The sequence below is a fragment of the Giraffa tippelskirchi genome, chromosome 13, assembly GCF_054371585.1.
Source record: "Giraffa tippelskirchi isolate mGirTip1 chromosome 13, T2T-mGirTip1v1.2.pri, whole genome shotgun sequence".
In the NCBI taxonomy this organism is placed as follows: Eukaryota; Metazoa; Chordata; class Mammalia; order Artiodactyla; family Giraffidae; genus Giraffa; species Giraffa tippelskirchi.
The window spans coordinates 5,939,046-5,963,428 of record NC_137287.1 but is presented as its reverse complement, the minus strand read 5'-3'; the positions used below and the strand labels follow the sequence as shown (position 1 = coordinate 5,963,428).

Below are 24,383 nucleotides of genomic sequence, written 5' to 3'. Positions count from 1 at the left end.
AGCTCGTGCTTACCACGTTCTAGCCACGCCACTCCAGCAGCCTCGTGCGGCCACGAGCTCTCCAGCTTGCAGCCGTATCACGTGGGCTCCCGCGCGCTGGCCACCTGCTTTAACTCTGCTCTTCCTGGCTCCGCCCCAGCCCGGCCCCTCTGTCCCCAAATTCCCCCTCCATTGGCTGGGCTTCACACTGCCCTAGTAGCAACTCCTTTAATCTGGCTTTCAACTACCATAGGCTGGGTTCCACCCAGGCCCCGCCTTTCGATGTAGATAGCCACGCCTCAGAGGAAGACCACACCCCTCCCCTAACCTCCTAGTCCTGCCGAGTCCCGCCCCCCGGCCCAGCTTCCCCAGTACATTGGCTTAATTTCTCCTTGACCCCGCCCCTAAGATCGGCTCCTTACCATTATTGGCGGGGCCCCGCCCCGGGCCCCGCCTCCTGTCCGCCTCCCTGCTCCCATTGTCTCGGCAGATGCCGCCTTGGTCCAGCGATCGTGCTCCCGGTCCACTTTTCGGAGGTCGCGCTCTTTCTCTGGCCCGCGGGACGGTCCTGTGGCAGGGAACCGGCTTTCTGAGTTCGGGCGGCTCTTCTTTCCTCCTTACGACCCACTTTGCGGCCCCAAGGTGGCAGCAGCAGCTATGTACGCGCTGCGCTCTCTTCTGCTTCTGCTGTGGCCCCTCTGTCCCGGTCCTGGTCCTGGACCCGGTATCGAGGCAAAGGTCACCCGGAGTTGCACTGAGACCCGGCAGATTCTGGGGGCCCGGGGATATAGCTTAAGCGTACTCCCTCCCGCCCTGATCTCAGGTGAGGAGAAAGAGGGAGACTAGAGAATTGGGGGCGAGGGAGGGGGCGGGGGCCGGTCCTCCTCATCTCACAATAACTCTCTTCCCTTTCAGAGTGGCCGTTATAATAATCTTTTCCTCTCACGGTAATAATGTCTCTTCTCCTCCGGAACTTCTCTACCAGGATCACAATAACACTCTCCTTCACATAACAGCCCTCTTACTCCACCCTCACCCCAGGAATACCTTTCTAGTAATTAGCAACCCCTCTGTGTTTCTTTCTTCATAGCCTAATTTGTTTCCCTCGCTATTTCCATGAGTCCCTTATATAATAATGCTTTCTTTCTTACCAGATAACCCCACCCCTCCAAACCCCATTCTTTCCATTGAAACCATCCTGTATGTCCTTTGAGGCCTGGGGTGTAGCCTAACGGCAGGCTACCTGAGGACCCTCTGATCACTAAATTGGCCCACTCCTCTTTGATCCCATGCCTAAAGGCAGTGGACTTGGGATGGGTGAGGGGACAATAAGGAGGGGGTAGGACCAGGTGGGAATGAGGTGGCAGACAATAGAAAAGAAACCAGACAGCTGGAAGAGAAAGGATGGCCACCAGAGATGGGCAGGAGAAGGAAGGAATTTGACGACATCACTTCCCACCATTCCTTCGTGTCTCCTCTGTCCAGGTGAACACCTCCGGATTTGTCCCCAGGAGTACACTTGCTGTTCCAGTGAGATAGAGCAGAGGCTGACCTGGGAAACTGAGGCCACCTTCCGAGGCCTGGTGGAGGAGAATGGTTCCTTCTTGGTTCACACACTGGCTGCCAGACACAGAAAATTTGATGGTGAGGACCTGGTGCCCCCAAACCTGGCTTCATACCTTCTCTCTGAGCTCATGACCCCCACAAGCATCCTATACCTACTCCTGACTCATCCCAAAGGCACTCCAGCCCTGGTATAGCCCCCACATCCCCACCCCCCCCAGTCTGCCCAGACCTCTAAGCGTTGCTTAATTTCTAACTCACTTGTCTTTTCTTTTTTCTCCCCATGCCCATTTTTCTTGCCTCTGCCTTTTCACTTTTCCATCCTTCTCTGGCTTCACCCCACCTCACACTTCTTTCTCTGCACTTGCCACAGAGGTTTTTCGGGAGATGCTCTCCTCAGCCGAGCACTCCCTGTCCATGCTCTTCCACCGCTCCTTCGGCCGCCTGTATGCCCAGCACACCCCCTTGTTCAGTGGTCTGTTCTCTCGGCTACGGGACTACTATGAGAGGTCCGGTGAGGGGTTAGATGATGCCTTGGTGGATTTCTGGGCTCAGCTCCTGGAGAAAATGTTCCCCCTGCTGCACCCACAGTACATCTTCTCCCCCGACTACCTGTTCTGCCTCACACGCCTGGCCTCTTCTGCTGATGACTCTCTGAAGCCTTTTGGGGACTCACCCCGCCGCCTCCGCCTGCAGGTGAGGGGCCCCAAGGCCTGAGCTTCAGCTACCTTTGACCTAGTGACCTCTGAACTGTGTACCACTCACCTCCAACTCAGTGACCCCCTTTTCATCCCCCAGCCGCCCCTGACCTGCTGATCCCTATCTTGAGCCCCAGTCACCTCTGCCTGACCCAGTTCTCCTTGGTTTCCTTTGACTGGAGCCCCACCCCCCAATTCTGTGTCCTAGTTCCATGCTAGTGGTTGACCCACTCATCTGCTCTTTCTCCCCACCCCCCCTTTTCTGACAACTCATCCTTATTCCCAATATCTTGACTTCCTCTGGTTCAGCTGTGTAGTGTGAGTGTGAGTTGTGAGTGTATTGAACGCTGGTTCAACATGATTTAAGGATTTTCATTTATCATATCTCATTTAATTGTCATAGCTCTATGAAGGAGATGTTCGCATTCCTATTTTACAGATGAGAAAACTGAACCTTGAAGAGGTTAAGGTTTCACAGCCAGTAAGGGGTGGAGCTAGGTTTCACACCCAGGTCTCCTGGCTTCAGGTTCAGCATTTGTTCCAATATAAGTCCCTCTATCTCCAAGCCCTGTAAAATGTAATCCTTCCACCTCTTCCCAAGCCCAGTTCCCCTTGGTCCTGGCAGACTCTGAATTCTTTGATCTTCTTGAACCTGCCTCCTGGAACCACCTGACATTCCTAATCACCCCAAGATAACCCACAAACCTTACCCTCACTGCTCATCCCTTTGGTGCAGTCTCTTGGCCCCAGTGTTGACTGACCCTCAACAGTCCGGTGGTTTTTCTCACCTTCTTTCCCTTCCCCCAGATAACCCGGGCCCTGGTGGCTGCCCGGGCCTTTGTCCAAGGCCTCGAGACTGGAAGAAATGTGGTCAGCGAAACGCTTAAGGTTAGAAGGGGCTTGAGTATGGGTGGGGCCCAGGGAGGGAGAGGAAGTGGGAGAGGCCCCATGAAGAAGAGTCAGGTGCCAGCTGGCAGGAGAGGCCTGGACTTCCCTTAGCAGCCGTGAAGCCCTGGCATCCTGGGTAAATGAGGAAGACTGGAGTTTTTCTTGCGTCATGACCCATGACTCCTCCCACTTCTGACCCTCTTCTGCCCTCTGATGACTCTTACCCTCTGCCAGCCTCTAGGGACCTGCTCATCTCCATAGCCTCTCTGAGATTGGCCCACTGGCCCCCCTGGTTTTCTCCAGGACCCCTCAGTGGCTCCCTCCTAGATGCCAGATTCCTGGCTTGGCCTTCAAGGCCCTCTCTCAACTGCCCATTCTCTCCTTGGCCTCTCAGCCTTACTTACTGCATCCTCATTCTCCTCTCAACCACGATGGGTTCACTCTTGTCCTTGAACCTTTTCTCAGGCCCCTCACTGCCCCTCTGGTCCATCTCTCCCAAGAAGCAGTATGTGCAACCTGGCCCCTAGGAGCCTCCCTCCTCAGGTCTGGCGCAGTCCTGGGGTCACTCCTGCTGCCGCGTGGGGTCATCAACCCTAGAGGTTCACATCCAGCTCCACACTTAGAGCCTGGGAAAGGTGGGGTAGGGTATTTGATTTCTCTCTGTGCCCAGCACCAGGCTTGGCTGAGGGCAGCCAAGTGTTTGTGGATGACACAGCCCTGCTCTCTGCTCCCAGATGCCGCTGTCCGAAGGCTGCAAGCGGGCCGTGATGCGTCTGACAGGCTGCCCCCTTTGCCGGGGGGTCCCCTCGCTGCCACCCTGCCGGGGCTTCTGCCTCAACGTGGCCTATGGCTGTATTGGCAGCCAAGGACTGGATCCTGACTGGGGGCCCTATCTGGGTGAGGGGATTCAGGAAAGCCTGAGAAGGCTGTGTGGGGGTGGGCAGGGTGGACTGGGGAGGAAGTGTTCAGCAGTGCTGAGTGGAGAGGAGGAGGGGGGCTCCTCTCATGTCAGTCGTCCCCCCGCCAATCTAAGACCTGCTGCTCCCCTCCAAGGCCTGGGTCAGGATTTGTGGGAACATCCTACTTCAGGGAGCATCTCCCTGGGTAGCCCCTCATTTAACCCTTTCTCTGGCTTATCCTCTTTCAAGATGGTCTCCTGTTCCTGGCCGACAAGATCCAAGGCCCCTTTTCTTTTGAGCTGGCAGCCCAGTCCATCGGGGTGAAGATCTCAGAAGGCTTGATGCATTTGCAGGAAAACAGTGTAGGGGTGTCAGCCCAGGTACAGGGGCCACCAAGAAGGGTGGGAGTGTCAGACTGGGAGTTGGCGGGAGGACAGGAGGGAGAAGCGTGGAGGGGAGCCCCTGGGGTGGGGGGACAGTGTGGGGTGTTAGGGAGACACTGCAGGGTCTCTGGATAAACTGGAGTGTCAAGGACGTTTGGAGTGTTGGGGTGTGGGTTTTACCGCGGGATGACTGTGTGTGGGGTCTCTTCCCGGTCCCGAAGGTATTCCAGGAATGCGGGAGCCCCCAACCAGCGCGGGCTCGCGCCCGCCGTGCCCCAGCCCCAAGGGAGGAGGTGGGTCGCTTCTGGTCCGCGGCGGCGGCGGAGGAGGAGCGGCCGACGACGGCTGCGGGCGCCAGCCTTCCCCGGCTGGTGAGTGGCCGGCGGCCGCGGCAGGGGCGCGAGCGCGGGGGACAGGGGCGCGCGCTCCATCTCGCCCGGCCGGCTCTCTTTACGTCCAGGTGTGGGAGCTCCGCGAGCGTCTGGGCCGGGTGAGGGGCATCTGGGCCGGGCTGCCCCAGACTGTGTGCGGGGACCCCCGCGTGGCGGCAGACGTCTCGCAGGAGGCGGCGCCTTGCTGGACCGGAGCTGGACCAGGCCGGTGAGAGCCGGGCGGTGGGCTGCGGGCGCGCGGGCGGGCGAGGCTGACTCCGGGGGCGGGGTGGGGCGGGAGTCTCCGGGGCTGCTCTGTTCGCAGGTACTTGTCGCCCGTGGTCGGCTCCCAGGCCGGGCAGATCGACAACCCAGAGCTGGATGCAGAAGCCTCAAGCCCCGACCTCCAGACGCGGAGGCGGCGGCTGCAGCTCCGGGCCGCCACGACCAGGATGAAAGCGGCCGCCCTGGGACGCGACCTGGAGCTGGAGGACTGGGGTGAGACCCGCGGACGCCGCGAGGACCTCGCTCCGCCCCGCTTTCCGCGATTGGACGCAGGCCAACCCGCAGCCCCGCCCCCTGCGTCTGTATTCCCTCTCCTCGAGTCTCAGTTACCATTCATTCATTCACTCACTCAGTTCACACGCCTGTAATGAGCGCTTACCTCAAAGGTAGGGAGTGGAAGACCAATGAGAAGCTCTCTACCCTTGAGTTCACGGTCCCTTGGGGGAGACACCAAAACACACCAAAACATTCTTACAGAGCGGTGGGAAGCTCCCGAGGGTGGGCTGTGGGAAGAGCCTGGGGAGCACCGGCAATCCCGGGAGGCGGGGAAGTGGAGTGCGGGTGCCACGCGGCTGGCTCCCCAAAGTAGAATTTGCCAGAGATGCAAAGCACTGACATACATTTTTTTCCCTCTCCCACCGTCTCTTTGTCTCTCCTCCCCCACTCCTCTTCCCGTCTGCTCGCTGCTTCTGTGTCTGTTTTCTCTGTCTTTTCCTGTTTATCCTCCCTCCCCATCTGTCTTTTTTGTCTCTGTCTCGTCTCTTCCTGTGTTGCCTTATTTCCATGTCTGTCTGATCTCTCACTTCGCCTTCCTGTCACTCACTTTCTCCCTCCTCTCATCCTGCCTGCCCCTGCCCCAACCTTTCACTGTTTTTGTCTCGAGTTCTTTTCCTCTCTGCCTGTGGCTGTTTCTTGCACCGTCTCACGCTACCTCTCTTCACCGTCCCTGTCTGTTTCCGATCCTCCCCCTCCCTCCAGAGGACGCTAGCGGCTCTGGAGAGGGACAACACTATGCAGATGACTGGATGGCTGGGGCCGCAGCTGTGGCCCCCCCAGCGCGAGCTCCTCGCCCTCCTCGAAGGGAAGGTGCTGGGGGCAAAGGAGGAGGTGTCATTATCCGCCACAGCCAGGACCGGAGCAGGACTGGAGGGACGTCTGTTGGTTTTCACACACAACCCCTCCTCATTCTCTTTCTCTTAGCCCTAGCCCTGCTTGGACCTCGATAACAGGGGAGGGGTGCCCTGGCATCGGGAGGGTTCACGGCCCTTCCCCTCTCCCCCATCAGCTGGGTCGGGAGGAGTCGAAGGGGGCTGCAGAGAGGGTAGAGAGGGACTTTTGGGTGAATGGCTGGGGCCCCAAATCCAGGAGATTTCCATTGGTGGGCTGGGGGTGGGTGTTCACAATATTTATTTTTTCATTTGGTATCTGGGGAGGAAGGGCTGGGGGTATTTATTTAGGAAGGTGTGGTCTCTCCAACCCAGCCTCTGTGGTTAGGTTGGTGGTGAGCCCCAACAGGGAAAAAGGGAGGAGTTTTAGAGGTGCAGTTGGGGGGGGTGGATTTTGAAAGAAGTTGAAAGTGGGGATGGGTGGGGCACCTGGTCTCAGAAATAGACAAAGCTGGGCGCTTATGGGGTGCAGGGAAGGGGACTAGGATGTCAGGATCTATGGGCCTGGATTCTGTTGAGTTTTTCAGTATCATTTTCTTAAACTAAAATACCAAAAAAAAACCAACCCACATATCTCACGGCCTCTGCCATTCACATCCTTCACAAGCATCTCCATTTCATGTTTCAGTGTTTAACTCAGTGTTTATTCTGTAAATAAATGGCTAATTTGTCGGACCCGGTGTGTGACTTTCTATACCTTTAACCCCAGAGTTTCTGTGACCAGCAGTTCATTTTCTCCCTCCTTATCTTGGAACCTGTCCCCTGGGATTGAATTTGGGCAAACTGTCCACCCTCTGGGTCTGAATACCTATCTGCAAAATGGGGAGAATTCTGGAGACTAGCAAAACTCTTTTGGACCCAAGACATCAATATCACCACACTACTGCTCTCTGCCTTCAGGGTGGGTGGGCCCCCTCGGCCCCCACCTCCTCATTCTCTGTGAAGCCTCTGGGTACCTTGTCATATCCTTGATAATGTCTGCTTTCAACTCTATTACCGTCTCCTTTTTTTTTTTCAGTCGCCTGAATGAGTCTTTTGTTCTGCAGAAAGCTGAAAGAAAAAGTACAATTGATTCCTAAGTGCGAAAGGAGGGTAGAAGTGCCTTCTAAGGGCAGGCTGGGTGACCTGAAAGAGAAGGAAAGATGCGGGGAAGGAGAGACCCAGAGACGCCGCCGTCAAAGCCGAATCAGCTGCACGGACTGGCGGGACAAAGGGAGGGAGGGGGAGGAGCCTGGGCACTGAGAAAGTTTATGGGGAAAGTTGAGCTGAGCGAGGAACCGGGCGGTGGCTGGGGCGGGCGGGCCAGACCCCGATTTCCCTGCTGCTCCTCAGGTGGCCTGGTGAGTGGGCAAGCGAAGCTGAGGCCTAGATCAGTGGAAGGACTCTAGAATTGATGGGAGGAGACGTGAGGGGTTTCGCAGAGAGAACCCCAGAGGGAGCCAAACCAGGGCTGGCAACAGACTGAGCAATCCCCAAAGCTGAAGGGGTCCGAGGGCTGGAATCAGAGGTAATGGGAGGAGACAGAGATGGATGGAAGGAATACAAGAAACCTAAACACAGGAGGGGGTGCGGTATGGGGCTGGACCCTGGGGGCTGGGTTGGGAAACTGGGGGGGGGGGTGATGCCAGAGGGGGCAGGTCTCTAGGTAGCAAGTGTGGGTTTTCTGCCTGGGGTCGCTTTGGGCTCATCCTGGAAGGGGGCTGTCAGGGCTTGTTGGAAAGACGGGCTGTGGCCTGTGGCTGTGGGTTGGAATGAAGGGGCAGGTCTGGACTCCCAATTGATTGGGAAGCTGGGGCCTGAGAAGGAATTCCAAAGCTCAGCGTTAGCTTTTTTTTGTCTTGTTATCTTTGTGTCACAGAGTTTCTCTCCCCAGCCCCACCCTCTCAATCCCCTCTGGGTGCACTGCTGGGATTGGAAAGTGGGAACGGGTGTGTGTTTGGGGGGGGGGGGCCGCGGGTACGGCCCGGATCTGGGCTTCGTAAGCAACCGTACACCCCCAGGCCGCTCTCACACACTAGGGTCTGCCAGGGCGCCGCCGCGAAGGAAAGGATGCCTGAGCTTAGATGAGCCGGTCGACTCTTATTCCTTACAAAGTCGCTCCTGCAGTCTCAGTTCCCTAGGTTTCTAAGCTGTGTGCCCCGTCAGGCCCTCCTCCCCTCCTTAAGGCTTCCCCTCTCGGCCTCAGAGAGGGGCACCGCCTCCGGACTTGTCACAGGCAGAGGAGGTGGCCCGGGCCTGGAGATGTCCATCGCCCTGGTACAAGTGGACTGGTCTGATCTTCCTCCCTTTCACTTCCAAATCCCTGGGGCTCTGGGAGAATCTGTCTTTGGAGGTTGGAGGGAGCTGCAGCTAACAGCAGAGCCGCAGCCATGGGGCACCTGGAAGCTCTGGGTGTAGAGAGGGCGCCCCTCCCGCCCCCCTGCCTGCAATGAGGTCGCGGCTGCCCGGCAGCAGGAGCGAAGACTCTACTCGCTCTTAGATTCCCCTCCTTCCCCCTCATTTCCCTTCTAGACGCTGACGGAGGCAAAAATCTGCTAACTCAGGGGGCAGACTCAACCGGGGCTGCGAGCAGGCCTGGGGAATGAACCCCCGAACTCGAACAAGCGCCTTCCGCGGCTGCACGGCGGTCTCCAGCTGTCTCTGCCTCTGTGCCTGGCCCTTGCCCTGTCCCTCTCTAGTATCACCCTTCCCCGTGCCACATGGGCGTTCTGTCTCCCACCAGGACCGTGCGCCTCTGGGGGCCCCGGAGCCTGGGGGTGGCTCTGGGAGTCTTCATGACCATCGGATTTGCCCTCCAGCTCTGGGGGGGTCCCTTCCAGAGGAGGTGAGTTCCCATCTTGTCCCAACGGCCCCCAGATGCTCCCCATGCTCTTGTCTGTCCCACCTGGGGCTGTGACTCTTGGGGACTCAGAGGACACTCCATGCCTTCCTGGCTCCACGAGACACCCATCCACCTGCTGGTGAGGAATAGGACACTTCCCCTCCCGTCTCTCCCCAGGCTACCCGGGCTGCAGCTCCGACATTCCTGGGCCTCATCCCGGGGACCAGCTGCTCCGTCCTGCCCGCCGCGGCAGCGCCTCGTGTTCCTGAAGACACATAAATCGGGGAGCAGCTCTGTGCTGAGTCTGCTTCACCGCTATGGGGACCGACACGGGCTGCGCTTCGCCCTCCCTGCCCGCTACCAGTTCGGCTACCCAAGACTTTTCCAGGCCTCTCGGGTCAAAGGCTACCGCCCTCAGGGTGGAGGCACCCAGCCCCCTTTCCACATCCTCTGTCATCACATGAGGTTCAACCTGAAAGAGGTGAGGAGTGTTGAGGGGGTGGGAGGGACTGGGGAGAGATGGGCTCGGGCCTGTAGCCAAGACCACCAGGGGAGGAGACCCCAGGCCTGGGGGGTGCTCCAGGCATCGCCTTATGGAAAAACTGGGCCGGGGGGGGCCACAAAGGTGGGAGTCCTGTTCCCCTCTCCTCAGCTGTCCCTTAGAATTTTCTGGCACCTGAAGTTCTGCCTTCTCCCATCTAGAATTTACTAGAGTCTCTTTCCTTGATCCATTTAGCCTGCTGGCAGCAGTGCCCTGCCAACTCTCATCCCACCCCACCAACCCTCCTTCCAGGTGCCCCTGGCCCTTCCTGGCCTCTCCCACTGACACCACCAGGGTCCCTGCGCAGTCACTGCCTTCAGACCCATCTTTTTCTCACTTCCTTCACCATGTCTGCCAGATTCTGAGGATCAGCTATATGCCAAGCTCAAGCCATGCCCCAGTCCCCCTTCCCCACCCCCAGCTTCAGTTCTAAATGGGGGGATGAGTGCATGCACTCACATGTCATCCGCGCACACACAGGAACCTGAGCGCTCTTGGAGGAGGAAAATCAATGCGCAAATGAAAACACACAGGGAAAGAGCGAACTTTCACTGAACACGCCTTGAGTGTTGGGTAGTCATCTTACTGTCATCCTGCCAGGAAGGCGTAAGTGTCTCCACTACACAGATGAGGAGATTCACTCTCAGAAAGGCTAAGCGACTGGCCTCTGTTAACAGAAAGCTGCAGATTAGCATTTGAACCCAGGCCCAGCGGCTCCAAAGTGCCTTCCGTTGCACGTGTGTGTGCGTATGTGTGTGTGTTTTTGGAACTGTGGCGAGAATATTCATGAAAAGAGGTGGGGTTTTCTCAAGAGGTGGGTTTTATAGGGAAGAGTGGATGTGACTTTGTAGTAAGGGAAATATCGGGTGTTCTCAGAGCAAAACATCTCAAAGACGCAGTGGTGTGTGTGCGTGTGTGCGTGTGCGTGTGTGTGTGTGTGTGTGTGTAGGTGACAGTACTTCAGCGGTGGCTGCAAAGACAGTCCGGTTGGAGCTGGAGCTGAAGAAAGCAGCAGCAGCATGAACTGAACTAACGGGCAGCAAGAGGCACTGTTGAGAGTGAGGCGAGGACAGCAATCACTGAGGCAGGTGTCTCTGGGGTTTAGGATGACTGTCACCACCATTCACTGACTACCTCCCATGTTCCATGCACTTCCACATTCTTCAAAGTGAGTATTAACCCAGATTTATTGATGGAGGAATAAAGGCTCTGAGAAGCACAATAACCTGCCCAAAGTCACAACAGTTGGTAAATGGCTGAAGTGGAATTTTATTCCAGGTCCCTCTGATGCCATGGACTGTTCTCTGCATGCTTCCCCTATGCCTTCAAAGACAGTTCACAGACTTGTCCTTCAGCCATGCCCACATCCATAGAACAGTTTGGAGGACTTGTCAGGGAGTCACGGTCAATGACCAAAGTCACATTCAGAGGCAGAAATCCTTCAGGGAGTCCCAGAGCTGGATTCTGGTGTAGATCTGCCTGCTGGACCACACTAGGGTGTGGCTCAGCCCAATGCCCACCTTCCTTCTTGCCAAGAAGTAGGATCTTACGTCCCAAGACTCAGAACAGCTCCTTATTGAGTGGCCATGGCTCCCCAGTACCCATTTCAGGGATGTCTCTTGCTTTCCAAGATGCCAAGGAGCCTCACAAGTGCCCTGACCTTCAGCCATCCTTGGCCTGCCCACTCTCTGTGCCTGAGATAGAATTATGGTTGCTATCTACTTGCTGCCAGTGATCCTCCTGAGGAGGCCTGAAGCCAGTTCCTTTCTTGGAGCTGTGACCAAGAATCCCAGGGTAGACATGTTATAGGCTTTTGTTGGAGAAGTGAACACAAGGCTTGATTCCTAGAAGTGTTACCAACAAAAGCAGACAGAAAGGCCTGAAGAAATTAATGTTCTCCAGGAGCTCCCCATATTCTGGGTTCCTTCCTATCCTTATCTCATGTAACCTCCATAATCATTTGGGAAGGATGGTATGATGGTCCCCATTTTGCAGATACGTAAATTGAGTCTCAGAGACGTCAAGTACCTTACCAAGATCTGTGCAGCTAGTGAAGGAAGCTGGGGGTTCTCAGCAGAGCTGTCAGGAGGAGGCTGGAGGAGGCCGGGGGGTCGGTGCGCACTGGGTTTGCTCTCGGTTTCTTCCTCCCTAGTTCACTCTCTACGCTGGTTTCCTCTCCTCCCCAGGTACTTCAGGTCATGCCTTCCGACAGCTTCTTCTTTTCCATTGTCCGAGACCCAGCGGCTCTGGCCCGCTCTGCCTTCTCCTACTATAAATCCACGTCATCGGCCTTCCGCAAAGCACCATCCTTGGCTGCCTTCTTGGCCAATCCTCGAGCCTTCTACCGACCTGGGGCCAGGGGGGACCACTACGCACGCAACTTGCTATGGTTTGACTTTGGCCTCCCCTTTCCCCCAGAGATGAGGACCAAGAGAGGGAATCTGCGTGTCTCCAGAGACCCCAACCCTCCCCAGTTGCCTTCTGGCGCTGGCCCTCCAGCCCATACCCTGGATCCCAATGCTCTCTTCCATCCTGTTCCCACTGTTGCTGATGGTCACAGCCAGATGTCCAGCCCTGCCTCTTTAGATCTGGGGTCTTCATCCTTCATCCAGTGGAATCTGGCCTGGCTAGACTCTGTCTTTGACCTAGTCTTGGTGGCCGAGTACTTTGACGAGTCACTGGTCCTGCTGGCAGATGCACTGTGCTGGGGTCTAGATGACGTGGTAGGCTTTATGCACAATGCCCAGGCTGGAGGTAGGCAGGGTGGAAGCACTATTGACGATGGTGGACTGACCACTGAGGACAGGCAGCTGACTGCCCGGGCACGAGCCTGGAACAACCTGGACTGGGCTCTCTATGTTCACTTCAACCGAAGTCTGTGGGCCCGGATAAAGCAATATGGCCAGAGCCGGCTGGACAGTGCTGTGGCGGAGCTCCGGGCTCGCCGAGAGGCCCTGGCTAAACACTGTCTGGTGGGGGGTGAGGCTTTAGACCCCAAGTACATCACTGACCGGCGATTCCGCCCTTTCCAATTTGGGTCAGGTAAGGTTTTGGGTTATGTGCTCCGAAGTGGGCTGAGCCTCCAAGACCAGGAGGAGTGTGAGCGCCTGGCTACCCCCGAGCTGCAGTACAAGGATAAGCTAGATGCCAAGCAGTTCCCCCCAACAGTCTCTCTGCCCCTCAAGACTTCAAGGCAACCCTCCCCCTAGGCATCAAACCACTGTCTTAGGCTGAAGAGCAGCTAAGCCTTAGGGCGCCAGTGATGAGTGTGAGGCAGCCAGATACACTTTCGGCTTCCCTCAGAAAGCATGTCTGCTCCCCAGAGGACCAGTGGAACTTTGCAAGAATGTCGGTCCTACATCCTCCAGCCTGTGCCAAGGAATCCCAGACCGAACAGCAGGCTCCCTCACATTTCTGCCCCTTCCCCTTTCCCACCCCCGACCCTACCCCCGTCCCCGAAGGTCCAAGCGGCACTTTCGAAGGCCTTCTGGAGGAGCAAACCATGGAGTAGGGCGGAGAAAGTCTGGGACACAAGGGATCGGAATCATACGTCCATCTCTCTATGAAACACCTGTTACTGGGCTATGCTCATTTCACTATGAATGAAATGTTCAATGAATAAACAGTTTGAAACTTCAACCTGCTCTAGAGCGGATAGGGAAGGGGATGGAGCATCTTCCTGGGAGAAAGGGGTTGGCGGGGTTCTTTTCGTAGTCCAAGAAGTCTAGCCTTGTGCAGCAGCCTAACCGCTGCCACACCCGCCCCTCTCCTCCAAAGTCCGGTCACCTACAAATTCCGGCGCCTTCAAGGCCACGCCCCTTCCCTTCCGCTTCCGGTTTCTCACCAGTCATTCGGTCCCGCACCCCGGTTCCGGCCCCGTGGGGTCTCGGTTCTGGGTTCGTTGCCCCGGTTCTCGGCCCCAGCTGGTTTGTCGGGCCGGCCCGGCCGCGCGCAGCACCAGTCGGGACTCGGGGCTCCCGGAACCACCCTAGCGGCCCCTCTGCCCTCCGCCGGCCCCGGCCCACGTCGCCCCCCGGCCCGTGCCGCCCATGGAGTCCCAGTGCGACTACTCGATGTACTTCCCGGCCGTGCCGCTGCCGCCGCGCGCGGAGCTGGCGGGGGACCCGGGCCGGTACCGGGCGCTGCCCCGGCGCAACCACCTCTACCTAGGGGAGACGGTTCGCTTCCTGCTGGTGCTGCGCTGCCGGGGCGGCGCGGGGTCCGGCGCCGGGGGCGGCCCAGGCTTGGGCTCCCGAGGGGCCTGGGCGGAACTGGCGACCGCCCTGGCCGCCCTGGCCTCGGTCAGCGCCGGAGGCGGGGCGCCCGGGGGCGGTGGCTCGGGCGACCAGGATTCCGAACCCCCGGGGGGCGGGGACCCTGGCGGTGGGGGGTTGTTTCGAGGCTGCAGCCCCCTCCTCACCCACGGCCCGGGCCCTGCTACCTCAGGGGGAGCGACCACGGTGAGGAGCCCGGAGCGCCACGGACACAGGGCGGAGGGGCGGCTTGCTGGGCTCCGAAGACCGGAGGGGAGAGGGACGCTAGCGGGAAGCTGGAGGCCTATGACGGATGAGGAGAGGGGAGGGCGAGAACCACGTACCGTAGATCTTAAAGGGGACGCGGGCGCGGCGGGCGGCCTTGACTCTCCTGACCTCTTCACCCCTCTGGCAACCCAGCTGCCTGTGGAGGAACCAATTGTGTCCACAGATGAGGTCATCTTCCCACTCACCGTTTCACTGGATAGACTGCCTCCAGGGACACCTAAGGCCAAGGTAAGGTTGGCACGGGGTGGAGCTCGGTCTTAATTCAGACGCCCTTTCTGAGGCTGTTTCTCTTGACTGTGGTCCTGTGTCCCCTGTGCTCAGATTGTAGTGACCGTGTGGAAGCGGGAGGTTGAGGCACCAGAGGTCAGAGATCAAGGCTACCTGCGCTTGCTGCAGACCCGATCTCCTGGGGAGACCTTCAGGGGCGAGCAGAGCGCTTTCAAGGCGCAAGGTGGGGAGAATGCAGAGAGGAAATGCTAGAGTCTGGAACTTGTGGGGATGGTGGAGGGATGACCCTGGCAAGTGCCCGATCCGGGGAGAGGAAGACTGGAACTGTGGGTTGGAGGTGACCTGCGCCCAGCCCATCATCTCCGGCCTCCGCCCTCTCCTGCAGTGAGCACCCTGCTGACTCTGCTGCCCCCTCCGGTTCTGAAGTGCCGCCAGTTCACTGTGGCTGGAAAACACTTGACGGTGCTCAAGGGTGAGCAGACTGGAGGCTCAGGTCTTGGGTAGCAGCAAGGGCACCGGCTGGGTGGCAGTTACCCTGGACAATACGGTGGGGGTAGATCCATTTTAGGGGGGGAATGGGTGTGGTCCAAGGAGTTCAGATACTCTGAGCTGAGCCGGTTGCCTCCCACAGTGCTGAACAGCTCCTCCCAGGAGGAAATTTCCGTCTGGGACATCCGCATTCTCCCCAACTTCAACGCCAGTTATCTACCTGTCATGCCCGATGGCTCTGTGCTGCTGGTGGACAATGTCTGGTGAGGTCCTGGGAGGGGCGGGGCCGCAGAGTGCTGGGCAGGGCTGCAGGGCCCAGAGCACTGGCAGGGAAAGGTCCAGCTCTGGTCCCTTTCTTCTCAACTAGTCACCAATCTGGGGAAGTCTCCATGGGCTCCTTCTGCCGGCTCCCTGGTACCTCTGGCTGCTTCCCCTGCCCACTTAGTGCCCTGGAGGAACATAACTTCCTGTTTCAGCTCAGAGGGGGTGAGCAGCCCCCTCCAGGGGCCAAGGAGGTGAGTACAAGGGACTGGTGTGTTTAAGGAGAAAGGCTGAGAAAATGCAATGGAAGGGAGAGACCAGGGAGTTGACTAACAGGAAAGGGAACCTCTCCTTCAGGTCATCACATACAGGTGATGTTTCTGCTCGTCCCTCCCACAGGGCCTAGAGGTTCCCCTGATCGCTGTGGTTCAGTGGTCCACGCCTAAGTTGCCCTTCACCCAGAGCATCTATACCCACTACCGGTGAGTTTGTGGGACACCCCCCAAGCTCTCCCCCGCTGGACACCATCCTGTTCATCTCTGTTTCGAAACACACACATCCTGCTTCCCCCCTCCCCCCCCCACTGCTTCTAGCCTGCCCAGCATCCGCCTGGACCGCCCGTGCTTTGTGATGACTGCTTCTTGTGAGTCCCCTGTTCGGACCTATGAGCGTTTTACTGTTACCTATACACTGCTCAACAATCTCCAAGACTTCCTTGCTGTAAGGCTTGTGTGGACCCCGGAGCATGCCCAGGCTGGTAGGTAGCTGCCAGGCTTGCCCCCAAGAAGGGGAGGGGAAAGGAAGATGTCATGGAGGCAGGTGACTTGTGGCAGGCTGCTTCAGCTGTGTACCTGACTGGTCTCCACAGTGTCATAATGGAGAGTTTAGAGAGGCCGCGGGGGCAGAGTGATTTTAAGGGCATTGGCACTGGAGCTGGGTTCCCTGTTTGACTTGTACCTCTCCCATTTCTTAGCTGTGTGACCTTTAGTAGGTTACTTAACCTCTCTGAGCCTCGGATTTCTCATTTCTAAAGTGGAGGAAATAATTCTTCATGGGGCTGTTAGAGCAATTTAGTAAGTTAAAATATGTGAAGCGGTTAGAATAGATCTCAGTACACAGTAACTGTTAGCTACTGTTGTTTATAAAGTTCAGCAAACAATAGCCTATACTAAGTTTACTCCAGAGTGGCTCTGAGCATCACACCAGACTGTGCTTGTGAGAGCCCTCTGCAGACTGAGCAAGGCCGTACAGGTGTGTTTCCCTGCCCTGTTTCTGCCCCTCAGGAAAGCAGCTGTGTGAGGAGGAGCGCCGGGCCATGCAGGCAGCCCTGGACTCCATCGTCTGCCACACACCCCTCAACAACCTCGGCTTCTCCCGGAAGGGCAGCGCACTCACCTTCAGCGTGGCCTTCCAGGCTCTGCGGACCGGGCTCTTCGAGGTGGGCTGGGTGAGGCCTAGCATCAGGTGGGAGGAGTCAGGGCCACTGGCTTCTGTGGCTGAAGCATAAATGGGTGGGTGCTACAAAGCCGGGTGGAGGGAAGGTGGGCTTTAGATCCGACTTCGGCCTGTTAGGTGGGGAAGATGACCTGAAAGGAGGTCAGGGGGTCTAGAAGCTGAGTTGGCCGGCTGATCTGTGTCTCCCCACCCCAGCTGAGCCAGCACATGAAACTGAAGCTGCAGTTCACTGCCAGCGTGTCCCACCCGCCGCCCGAGGCCCGGCCCCTCTCTCGCAAGAGCAGCCCCAGCAGCCCTGCCGTCCGGGACTTGGTCGAGAGGCACCAGGCCAGCCTGGGCCGCTCTCAATCCTTCTCCCACCAACAGCCCTCCCGCAGCCACCTCATGAGGTATGGAACCGCGTGGGGAGGGGCCTGTGGGCTTGGTAGAGGCCAGGATCGGAAAGGGAGCAGGACGGGACCCTGGGGTCCGACCAGAGCCCACAGCCTCCACCTTCCTCCAGGTCGGGCAGTGTGATGGAGCGCCGGGCCATCACGCCCCCCGTGGCCTCCCCTGTCGGCCGCCCCCTCTACCTGCCCCCGGACAAGGCTGTGCTCTCTCTGGACAAGATCGCCAAACGCGAGTGCAAGGTCCTGGTGGTGGAGCCGGTCAAGTAGCCCAGCCGGCTGCCTCCCTCTCACACTCCCGGAAATGGACAGCCCCAGAGCGGGTGCTCCCTCCAGGCTGTGCCTCCCCGGGGAGCCTCCCACCGAGGGTGAGCAGGCCCCCACAGGGCCGCCTGTCTGTGTCTACTGATGAGGGACAAGGGAAGAAGCTGTGAAGTGGCCGGGGATGGCTGCAGCGTGAAGCCGACAGTATTTCCCGGACTTCCGGGGGGGGGGGGCTGGCCCCACCCCTTGGCCAAGGCAGGGGCTCCAGGAGCTCCCTTGCCCCCCCGGTTCTAAGTTTACAAAGCGTTTTCCTTGTTCCTATTATGTTGTCTTCCCCTGCCTCTGACATTCCTTCCCTCCCTCCCTCCCACCCGCAGGGCTGAGATCAGAGGGTGGTGACGGTAAAGGGACCCGACAATGACATGACCCTCCTGTCTCAGGTCAGGGGAGAGAGCTAGGTGGCCTCCCCTCGTCGTCATGTTTACGTTTGCAGCCTGAAGCACTTTAAGTTGTGTGGGTTTTTGGTTTCGGTTTTTTTTGTTTTTTTGGTCTGTCTGTCCCTGTAACTTATTCTCCAACTACTGCTCCAACTGAAATAAGACTATTAAATGCCTGTTCAGGAGGGAGAAGACTGTTACTTGTGTGTTGGTGGCAGCAGCAGAGACCTAAGGGCTCAGAAAGATCCCTCCAGCCTGTACACCAAAGAGCTCCCTTCCCACCCATTTTTTTTCCTTCTGATTCCCAGTTTTATCTGTCCACCCCACTCCTCTGGGGTGAGGCCCTGGAAGCTGAAAGACACGTGGGGTATGACCCTCCTCCCCCAATACACACAACACATCCCCGGGCCCGGGAACATCACACTCATGTTTATTAGAGAGGGTGAGAAGAAGGGAGGTCCCCTCACCTTCACTCTCCTTAACAGAGTACAAAGTCCCCGAGCCTCTGCCCTTCCATGTCGGGGTGGGGAAGCGGGTGAGCAGCTGGCTTTAGTTCTAGTGGCACCAAGAGAGAGGCCGCGGAGGTTCCCGTCTTTCTCATCACAGAGGCTCCACCTCTGCCCCTCGCCCTTGGGCAGGCTCACACGTCAATGGGCTCCCGGCCTCGGTTCTGCCTCTTCACCACAAACACCCTCTGTCCCGACACGGTCACAAGCAGCGTGTGTTCTCCAAAGACCACTGGAGGGGAGACGCACCTTCCCCCGCCCCGGGAGAGGGAAGGTAGCAGAGAGTTAGCAGGTTGTGAGGGCCTCCCTGGGGGTCGCACACAAACTGGCTAGGATCCATAGCCAAAGGAATTCAACAGTTCAAAGCTCAAAGATTTGAAGATGGGAGGTCTCCATTAAATCCCCTCCCTTCTCTTGCTTTTTTCATAGTTCTGATACAGGGGTGAACACCAAGGGGAAGACAGGAATTCCAGAGGAGATGGTGGGCAGTTGGTAGGGGACAGGTGTCTTTCCCTGAGAAGAGTGGCCTTGGGGAGCAGCACCCCACCCCCCAACCAGAGGCCGGGGCTCACCCGACAGACGCTTGAAGGGTACGCTCGTGCCTTGGTGCAGCCGGAAACCGCAGGCCGTGCTGACGAGCTCAGAGATGGCGCTGGCAGCCTGCTCATCATTCTCCAGATCCCCAGATGACTGCACACAGAGAGAGGGCGGCAGGAATCAGGGAACAGAACTGGGAGGCAATTCCAAGAACACTTTGGTGCTAGCATGTGTAACCTCTCTGTCTCCACTTTCTGATAGCCCAACATCACCCCTAGTTTTGGAAAAACCTAAAACTCTCCTATGACATTGCTGCCCCTCTTGATGCCATCTTGTTTGTCATCTTTAAAATACTGGGCTTCCCCGAGGAAGCAGGAACTCTCATCCATTTCTTCACTGACCCTGTTTCCCCAATCCCTGAATCTTGGTTTCTCTCCCTGTCTCCACTTATTTGAAAAAAACCACATTCTCACCTATCAGTGTCCACCCACCACAGCTGGAGTCCTAGGCTCCATCTTTTCCCGTTTCCCATCTGTCACCCTGTCTGCAGAACCTGAAACATAAACATTCCTTTTGTCTCTGAACCCTTTCGGACTACCTGGCCCTTGAGTAATGACGTCACAGTGGCCTGGGCTTCCTCTTTTCTGGTAATGATCTCAACTTCTTACCTCCTCAATATGGCCCTCCTTCTGGGTTCTATACCTCAGTTTCCTCATCCGTAAATTGGGGGCATCAGTACCTATCTTACGTGCTTGTGAGTGTCACAAGAGTACTGGCAAGATGCTCAGACTAGCTCCTGGCATTATCTATTTAACTGCTCTTCAGTTCAGTTGCTTAATTGTGTCTGACTCTGCAACGCCATGGACCGCAGCATGCCAGGCCTCCCTGTCCATCACCAACTCCTGGAGTTTACCCTATTATTCTATATCAAACTCAGTGTTTAAAGCTGAACTATCAAAATCCCCCTTACCTCTCCCCCCTCCCCAGTCAACTTCCTTTCTTAAGTCCCTGCTGGTTAAGGCACCATCATTCTAGGCTTTAGTTCAAAGTCTTACAGGATGGAAAACTATCCCCTTTATTACTGAGCTCTAGTCATTAGGCAACCCACTCCAGTACTCGTGCCTGGAAAATCCCATGGACAGAGGAGCCTGGTAGGCTGCAGTCCATGGGGTCACTAAGAGTTGGACACGACTGAGCGACTTCACTTTCACTTTTCACTTTCATGCTTTGGAGAAGGAAATGGCAGCCCACTCCAGTGTTCTTGCCTGGAGAATCCCAGGGACGGGGGAGCCTGGTGGGCTGCCGTCTATGGGGTCGCACAGAGTCGGACACGACTGAAGCAACTTAGCAGCAGCAGCTAGTCATTACAAAGACAAACTGATTCTTCCTTTAAAAACCCCTTCTCTCCTTGCTCCTCCTCATTGCAACCAGTGGTTTCATACCTAGATTTCAGCAACAGCATCCCTGCTTTTGAATCCTGCCCCTTCTGGCTTACCTTTACACCTAACAGAACAATGCCACTCAATCACTTCATCAGTTTGTTTCTGTTCAAAAACCCTTCAAACCTATTACCCCCAAGATTAATCCAGATGTGTTAACCCAGCCTTGAAAGTCCTTCACAATCGGACCTCTCCTTACCATATCCTCTTCTTCTTCCCCCAAATGTTTCCAAATCCTTTCAACATAACCCCACCACCAATTCAGACACATTGGTGTCACACTCCTGCAAACATGTCCACCTCCCAACCCTGAATATTCTTTCTTTTCTGCCATCTATCCATCTTTTAAGCCCAGATGAATTCTTACCTCATCCAAGCAAGGTTCCTTGCCAAAACACAAGTTATAATATGAAGGGCTGAATCCTTCACTTTCTGGACTCCTTCAGCTGCGTTAACTACATGCACTACTTTGAACTTTTAGCCTTAAGCTTTGTCTCTCTAGCTAGATTGAAAACTTCTAGAGCTGACACTGTATTGTACTACAGAACAAAATACCAAGCCACTTCAATAAATACCAAATAAAGACATACTCAAGAGTAACTTGGGTATTGTCAGTTATAAACAAACCTGTACCTAGCCTGACTTTGGTAAGGTCGGTAAACCTCTTTTACCTCAGGACAGTTACAAGACTAACAGAGACTGATTAATTGATTTAATTCCTACATGCCAGGCGTGATACCAGGTAAAGACCAAGAATAGAGACAAATCGGGCCAAAGAAGGCAACATCAGAAGGCATCCCAGGTCATGTGTACTTGGAGCACGCCCCTCCCGCTTCCAGAACGCACCGCCAGCACCGCGCCTTCACTCAGCACCAGGTAACCAAGCTGGTCAGGGATTCGCTCCAGCCCCTGGGTCAATGCCGAAGTCTAGTGGATAAAGATGCAATTAGTGAGCTGTAGGCTGAAAGGATGACCCTTGGGAAACCCGAGTCTCTCTCTTGACAGTGCCTCCTGCCCCGGCTCCAGGCCTCTCTACCCAGCCAGGGCCCTTCCAGATCCTCTTCCCTCTAACACGGCCTTCAACACTGAGCCTCCTGAGCCTCTGTCAGTGCCCTCCTACGCCAGGGGCTCCATCAGCTTTCCACACGTCACCTTTGCTACCCCACGGGCCCCCTCCCCAAACCCACCTGTGGCGGCGCCTCCCCCTCAGACTAGTCCCCAGCCTCTACACACCCTCCCAGGGACTTCTCCTTGGCCTTCTACGTCGCCACCCCTCCCTTCTCCAGTCCCTCCCAGTCCCGGGGAGGATAGGAAGTGAGACCTGAGGGCACGCTCAGGACCCGGCAACCAAAGAGATTGGGGGACAGGGGCAAGGCGCCCCCGGCGCGGCGCGTAACTCCGCGCATGCGTCCTCACTCACCATCGCAGCTCTAGGTGCTGGGGGCGCTTGCAGCCAGACCTAGCTTCCGGCTCCAGACCGCGGTCACGTGCTTCCACCCAGCGGTCTCCTCCTCCGGCCCCGCCCTGCCCGACTTTAGTCCCGCCCCCAGGATTCCGATTGGAGAGTGGCTACGTCATCAGACTTACTCTGCCAGTGCGGAGCGCCGCTTTCGAGACGCTCGCGCATTGGCCGCACATCCTCTTGAACATTCATCTCCCCTCCCCTGAGCCCTAGAGCGCGAAGGTGGGGGGTCGTGTCGGCGGTGGGCGGGCCTTGGGGCGGGGCCGGAGAGAGGAGGCCGGGCTGAGAGTTTGCGCCTGCGCACACGGGGGCGGGGTGGGGGCTGTATTCCAACAAGGCTAGGCGGCTCACAAGTGGAACCCCGACAGAGCTAGGAGACGTAGATAAAGAGCTATTCAGATGCTACTCTTGTGCCTACTTCAGGCAGCTCTCTGACAGGAATTTGTTCCAAAGCGATTTTTCCTGTCGGCATTCTGTAAGAAACTGTGTGATAGAGCATTATCCCTCCCCAGCCAAGGCAGCTGCAACACTGAATATTCTCTGCCAGAAAGAATTAGAAAATGACCTTGGGGTAATTATTTAAATATATTAGTGTCATTTAGAATTTTTTTGTTTTAATTGAAGTAGTTTTTAGACCTGCTGCAATATTAATGTGAGGCAAAATGATGATAAACAGTAATAAAAAAGCTTGAGGATTTGGAGACATTGGAGCCCTCATACATTGCTAGTAGGGATGTAAAATAGTGCAGTTGCTGTGGGAAACAGATTGGTGGTTCCTCTGAAAGTTAAATATAGAGTTACTATATTTATAAATGAAAGTTAAATAGGACCTAAAAATTCCACTCCTAAATACATACCTAAGAGAACTGAAAACTGTATGTTTACACAAAAACTTGTACACAGATGTTTATGGCAGCATCACTCATAATCGTCCCCAAATGGAAAGCAACCCAAATATTCATAAACTGAAGACCAGATAAAGCAATGTGGCATATCCATACAATGGAATATTATACAGTTGCAAAAAGGAATGAGGTACTGATCTATGCTATCACACGGATAAACCTTGAAAACATCATGCTAAGTGAAGGAACTCAGACCCTCCAGGCCACATATCATCTGGGTGTATCTATGTGAGATGTCTACACTGGGCAAATTCATAGAGACAGAAAGCAGATTAGTGGTTGCCAGGGGCTGAGTAGAGGGGGAAACGGGGATTGACTGCTAATGGGTGTGTTGGATGATGAAAATGTCCTGGAATTACAGAGTGATGATGGTTTCACAGCCTTGTGGATGTAATGAAAACCACTGAATTGTACAGTTTAAAAGGGTGAATTTTAAGTATGTGAATCCTATCAATAAAATAAAACTAAGTGCTGTTGCTTGAGGAGGAAACCAGTTAGAGAAGATGGATGCCTTTTTAAAAATTATAATATAAAATTTAAATTGGAGGGGGATGTAGAGAGAGAAAGTTCTGTGGAGATGCTTGATCTGCAAAACCTTCCATGGCCTTGTATCTTTTTTTTTTTTTTTTTTAGCACACAGTCGTTCCAAGCATTTTCATCTATACACTGGCCAAACTCTCATTAACCATCCTTGTAATAATATCCTCGGATACTATATAGATGAGGAAGTGGAAACTAGAGAGAGGTTGAGCCCTGCTCACAGCACACAGCTGGCAAATGACAGCGCCAGATTCCAGTCTAAGTCTGCTGTTGCTGAGGCTGATGCTTTTTCCATTGCTCCACTGGCCAACGTTTTTTTTTTTTTTTTGAAGTTACACTTGATTTTACCCCAGAAATTCTCTGTTCTCATTGTTCTTGACACAGAGGAACGTTTCACAGGACAATGCTCATCAGCCATCACTAGAATTGTTTCATTTTCACAAACAGCTTGAATCATACTACTTATGAAGCGAGCCAAGTCTTTCATTCAACCAGTGTTTATTGAGTGCCTTCTATGTACCACACACTGTTCTTGAAACTGGAGATATAGCAGTGAATACAAATAAGACATATTTTTTAATTGTTTTCAAGGAGCTGTGGGGCAGAGGGTGAGCCAGATAATAAATTAATAAGAAAATAAGTATATTAAGCAGTGAGAAATGCTATGCAGAGCAGAGTTCTGCATAAAGCAGAGTTCCATTTACAGGACTTAGAGCTAGAGAATTCTGTAAAACAGGCCTTATTAAAATAATTTCTATCTCGCCTTAGCCTTCCCACAGCTTAGTCACTTTTCCTTAGTTGCCTCTTTTTCTTCTACTTGCTATAAAAAGCACGTGGATTTGTCCATTTCATTGGGTCTTCATTTCCTTGTGAGGGCTCCCATGTCATGTAAAACTTGTATTGAGTAAATTTGCATGCTTTTCTCCTGCTAATCTGTCTTCTGTCAAGTTAATTCCTAGGCCCAGCTGAACCCCTAAGAGGGTAAAACAAACAAGGCCTCCCCTACACTGTGAAGGTGCTGCTAAGGTAGGAAAAATATTCAGTTTTGAATAAAGCACATTAGCTTCCATGATGTGGATGGACCTCATCCAATCGACTGAAGGTCTTAAGAGAAAAGCCTGAGGTTTCTGGAGAAGAAGGAATTCTCATCAAGAATTTAATTACATAGAAACGCTCCTGAGTTCCAGCCTGTTGCCCAGCAGATTTCAGACTCAAAACTGCAACATCAGCCCTTCCCTGAGTTTCCAGTCTGCTGGCCTAGCCTACAGATTCAAGACGTACCAGTCCCCACATATTGTGAGCTAATTCCTCAAAATAAATATGCTCTCTCTCCCACCAA

The 24,383-nt window shown here is 55.3% G+C and overlaps 5 protein-coding genes across 24 annotated transcripts in view; 3 read left to right on the top strand and 2 right to left on the bottom strand.

Moving 5' to 3' along the window:
* The window catches only part of STAG3 (STAG3 cohesin complex component), a 28,214-nt gene extending 27,831 nt beyond the window's left edge, over nucleotides 1-383 (bottom strand). For 5 of the 7 annotated variants that reach the window (XM_081555960.1, XM_081555964.1, XM_081555977.1 and 2 more), the window contains exon 1: nucleotides 14-373. The gene's annotated coding sequence lies outside the window, so the exon portion shown is untranslated. Of the gene's footprint in view, nucleotides 1-13 lie in introns of all 7 variants that reach the window. The other 2 variants (XM_081555971.1, XM_081555967.1) reach the window with 2 other exon arrangements.
* Nucleotides 71-6,907, top strand: GPC2 (glypican 2). The gene is made up of 10 exons (XM_081556023.1): nucleotides 71-802; nucleotides 1,465-1,623; nucleotides 1,916-2,238; nucleotides 3,048-3,128; nucleotides 3,863-4,025; nucleotides 4,277-4,407; nucleotides 4,632-4,781; nucleotides 4,871-5,010; nucleotides 5,107-5,279; nucleotides 6,045-6,907. The coding sequence occupies exons 1-10, from the start codon at nucleotides 637-639 to the stop codon at nucleotides 6,290-6,292; spliced, it is 1,734 nt and encodes a 577-aa protein (XP_081412149.1). The 5' UTR covers nucleotides 71-636; the 3' UTR covers nucleotides 6,293-6,907.
* On the bottom strand, nucleotides 6,855-21,616 carry LAMTOR4 (late endosomal/lysosomal adaptor, MAPK and MTOR activator 4). 5 transcript variants are annotated; one of them, XR_014072887.1, is made up of 7 exons: nucleotides 21,558-21,616; nucleotides 20,984-21,064; nucleotides 18,734-18,851; nucleotides 18,123-18,393; nucleotides 16,509-16,609; nucleotides 14,192-14,271; nucleotides 6,855-7,282 (listed from the first exon to the last, which is right to left on the bottom strand). XR_014072887.1 is itself a non-coding variant. In XM_081556037.1 (4 exons), exons 1-4 carry the CDS (start codon nucleotides 21,558-21,560, stop codon nucleotides 18,364-18,366), a joined length of 249 nt encoding a protein of 82 aa, XP_081412163.1. In that variant the 5' UTR covers nucleotides 21,561-21,616; the 3' UTR covers nucleotides 18,064-18,363. The 5 variants fall into 5 exon arrangements, 2 of the variants coding, with proteins under 2 accessions (XP_081412163.1, XP_081412162.1); XR_014072885.1 differs by lacking the exon at nucleotides 6,855-7,282 and adding an exon at nucleotides 15,073-15,301 and having other exon boundaries at nucleotides 10,764-14,271; XR_014072886.1 differs by lacking the exon at nucleotides 6,855-7,282 and having other exon boundaries at nucleotides 10,764-14,271.
* On the top strand, nucleotides 7,473-13,231 carry GAL3ST4 (galactose-3-O-sulfotransferase 4). Its single transcript, XM_081556024.1, has 4 exons — nucleotides 7,473-7,572; nucleotides 8,744-9,056; nucleotides 9,231-9,534; nucleotides 11,781-13,231. Exons 2-4 carry the CDS (start codon nucleotides 8,932-8,934, stop codon nucleotides 12,801-12,803), a joined length of 1,452 nt encoding a protein of 483 aa, XP_081412150.1. The 5' UTR covers nucleotides 7,473-7,572; nucleotides 8,744-8,931; the 3' UTR covers nucleotides 12,804-13,231.
* On the top strand, nucleotides 13,429-24,383 carry TRAPPC14 (trafficking protein particle complex subunit 14). Of its 10 annotated transcripts, none has more exons than XR_014072879.1 (13): nucleotides 13,429-14,054; nucleotides 14,268-14,363; nucleotides 14,457-14,586; nucleotides 14,749-14,835; nucleotides 14,995-15,115; nucleotides 15,220-15,367; nucleotides 15,513-15,595; nucleotides 15,707-15,870; nucleotides 16,397-16,551; nucleotides 16,764-16,957; nucleotides 17,071-17,322; nucleotides 20,868-21,013; nucleotides 23,993-24,383. XR_014072879.1 is itself a non-coding variant. In XM_081556020.1 (11 exons), exons 1-11 carry the CDS (start codon nucleotides 13,644-13,646, stop codon nucleotides 17,222-17,224), a joined length of 1,584 nt encoding a protein of 527 aa, XP_081412146.1. In that variant the 5' UTR covers nucleotides 13,429-13,643; the 3' UTR covers nucleotides 17,225-17,844. The 10 variants fall into 10 exon arrangements, 4 of the variants coding, with proteins under 4 accessions (XP_081412146.1, XP_081412147.1, XP_081412145.1 ...); XR_014072880.1 differs by lacking the exon at nucleotides 23,993-24,383 and adding an exon at nucleotides 21,566-22,300; XR_014072876.1 differs by having other exon boundaries at nucleotides 13,429-14,363; nucleotides 24,004-24,383.

Excerpts from the sequence above, each read along its gene's own strand:
- TRAPPC14 (XM_081556018.1), top strand. The coding sequence starts at position 13,644 with ATGGAGTCCCAGTGCGACTACTCGATGTACTTCCCGGCCGTGCCGCTG. Across the intron at positions 14,836-14,994 it reads ACACTTGACGGTGCTCAAGG|TGCTGAACAGCTCCTCCCAG; the intron begins GTGAGCAGACTG and ends TGCCTCCCACAG. Across the intron at positions 16,958-17,070 it reads TCCCGCAGCCACCTCATGAG|GTCGGGCAGTGTGATGGAGC; the intron begins GTATGGAACCGC and ends ACCTTCCTCCAG.
- GPC2 (XM_081556023.1), top strand. The coding sequence starts at position 637 with ATGTACGCGCTGCGCTCTCTTCTGCTTCTGCTGTGGCCCCTCTGTCCC. Across the intron at positions 4,026-4,276 it reads TGACTGGGGGCCCTATCTGG|ATGGTCTCCTGTTCCTGGCC; the intron begins GTGAGGGGATTC and ends TCCTCTTTCAAG. Across the intron at positions 5,280-6,044 it reads CCTGGAGCTGGAGGACTGGG|AGGACGCTAGCGGCTCTGGA; the intron begins GTGAGACCCGCG and ends CCCTCCCTCCAG.
- LAMTOR4 (XM_081556036.1), bottom strand. Across the intron at positions 18,852-20,983 it reads GTGAAGGCGCGGTGCTGGCG|TCATCTGGGGATCTGGAGAA; the intron begins GTGCGTTCTGGA and ends CTCTGTGTGCAG. Across the intron at positions 18,394-18,733 it reads ACCCTTCAAGCGTCTGTCGG|TGGTCTTTGGAGAACACACG; the intron begins GTGAGCCCCGGC and ends TCTCCCCTCCAG.
- GAL3ST4 (XM_081556024.1), top strand. The coding sequence starts at position 8,932 with ATGGGCGTTCTGTCTCCCACCAGGACCGTGCGCCTCTGGGGGCCCCGG. Across the intron at positions 9,057-9,230 it reads GGGGGTCCCTTCCAGAGGAG|GCTACCCGGGCTGCAGCTCC; the intron begins GTGAGTTCCCAT and ends GTCTCTCCCCAG. Across the intron at positions 9,535-11,780 it reads TGAGGTTCAACCTGAAAGAG|GTACTTCAGGTCATGCCTTC; the intron begins GTGAGGAGTGTT and ends TCTCCTCCCCAG.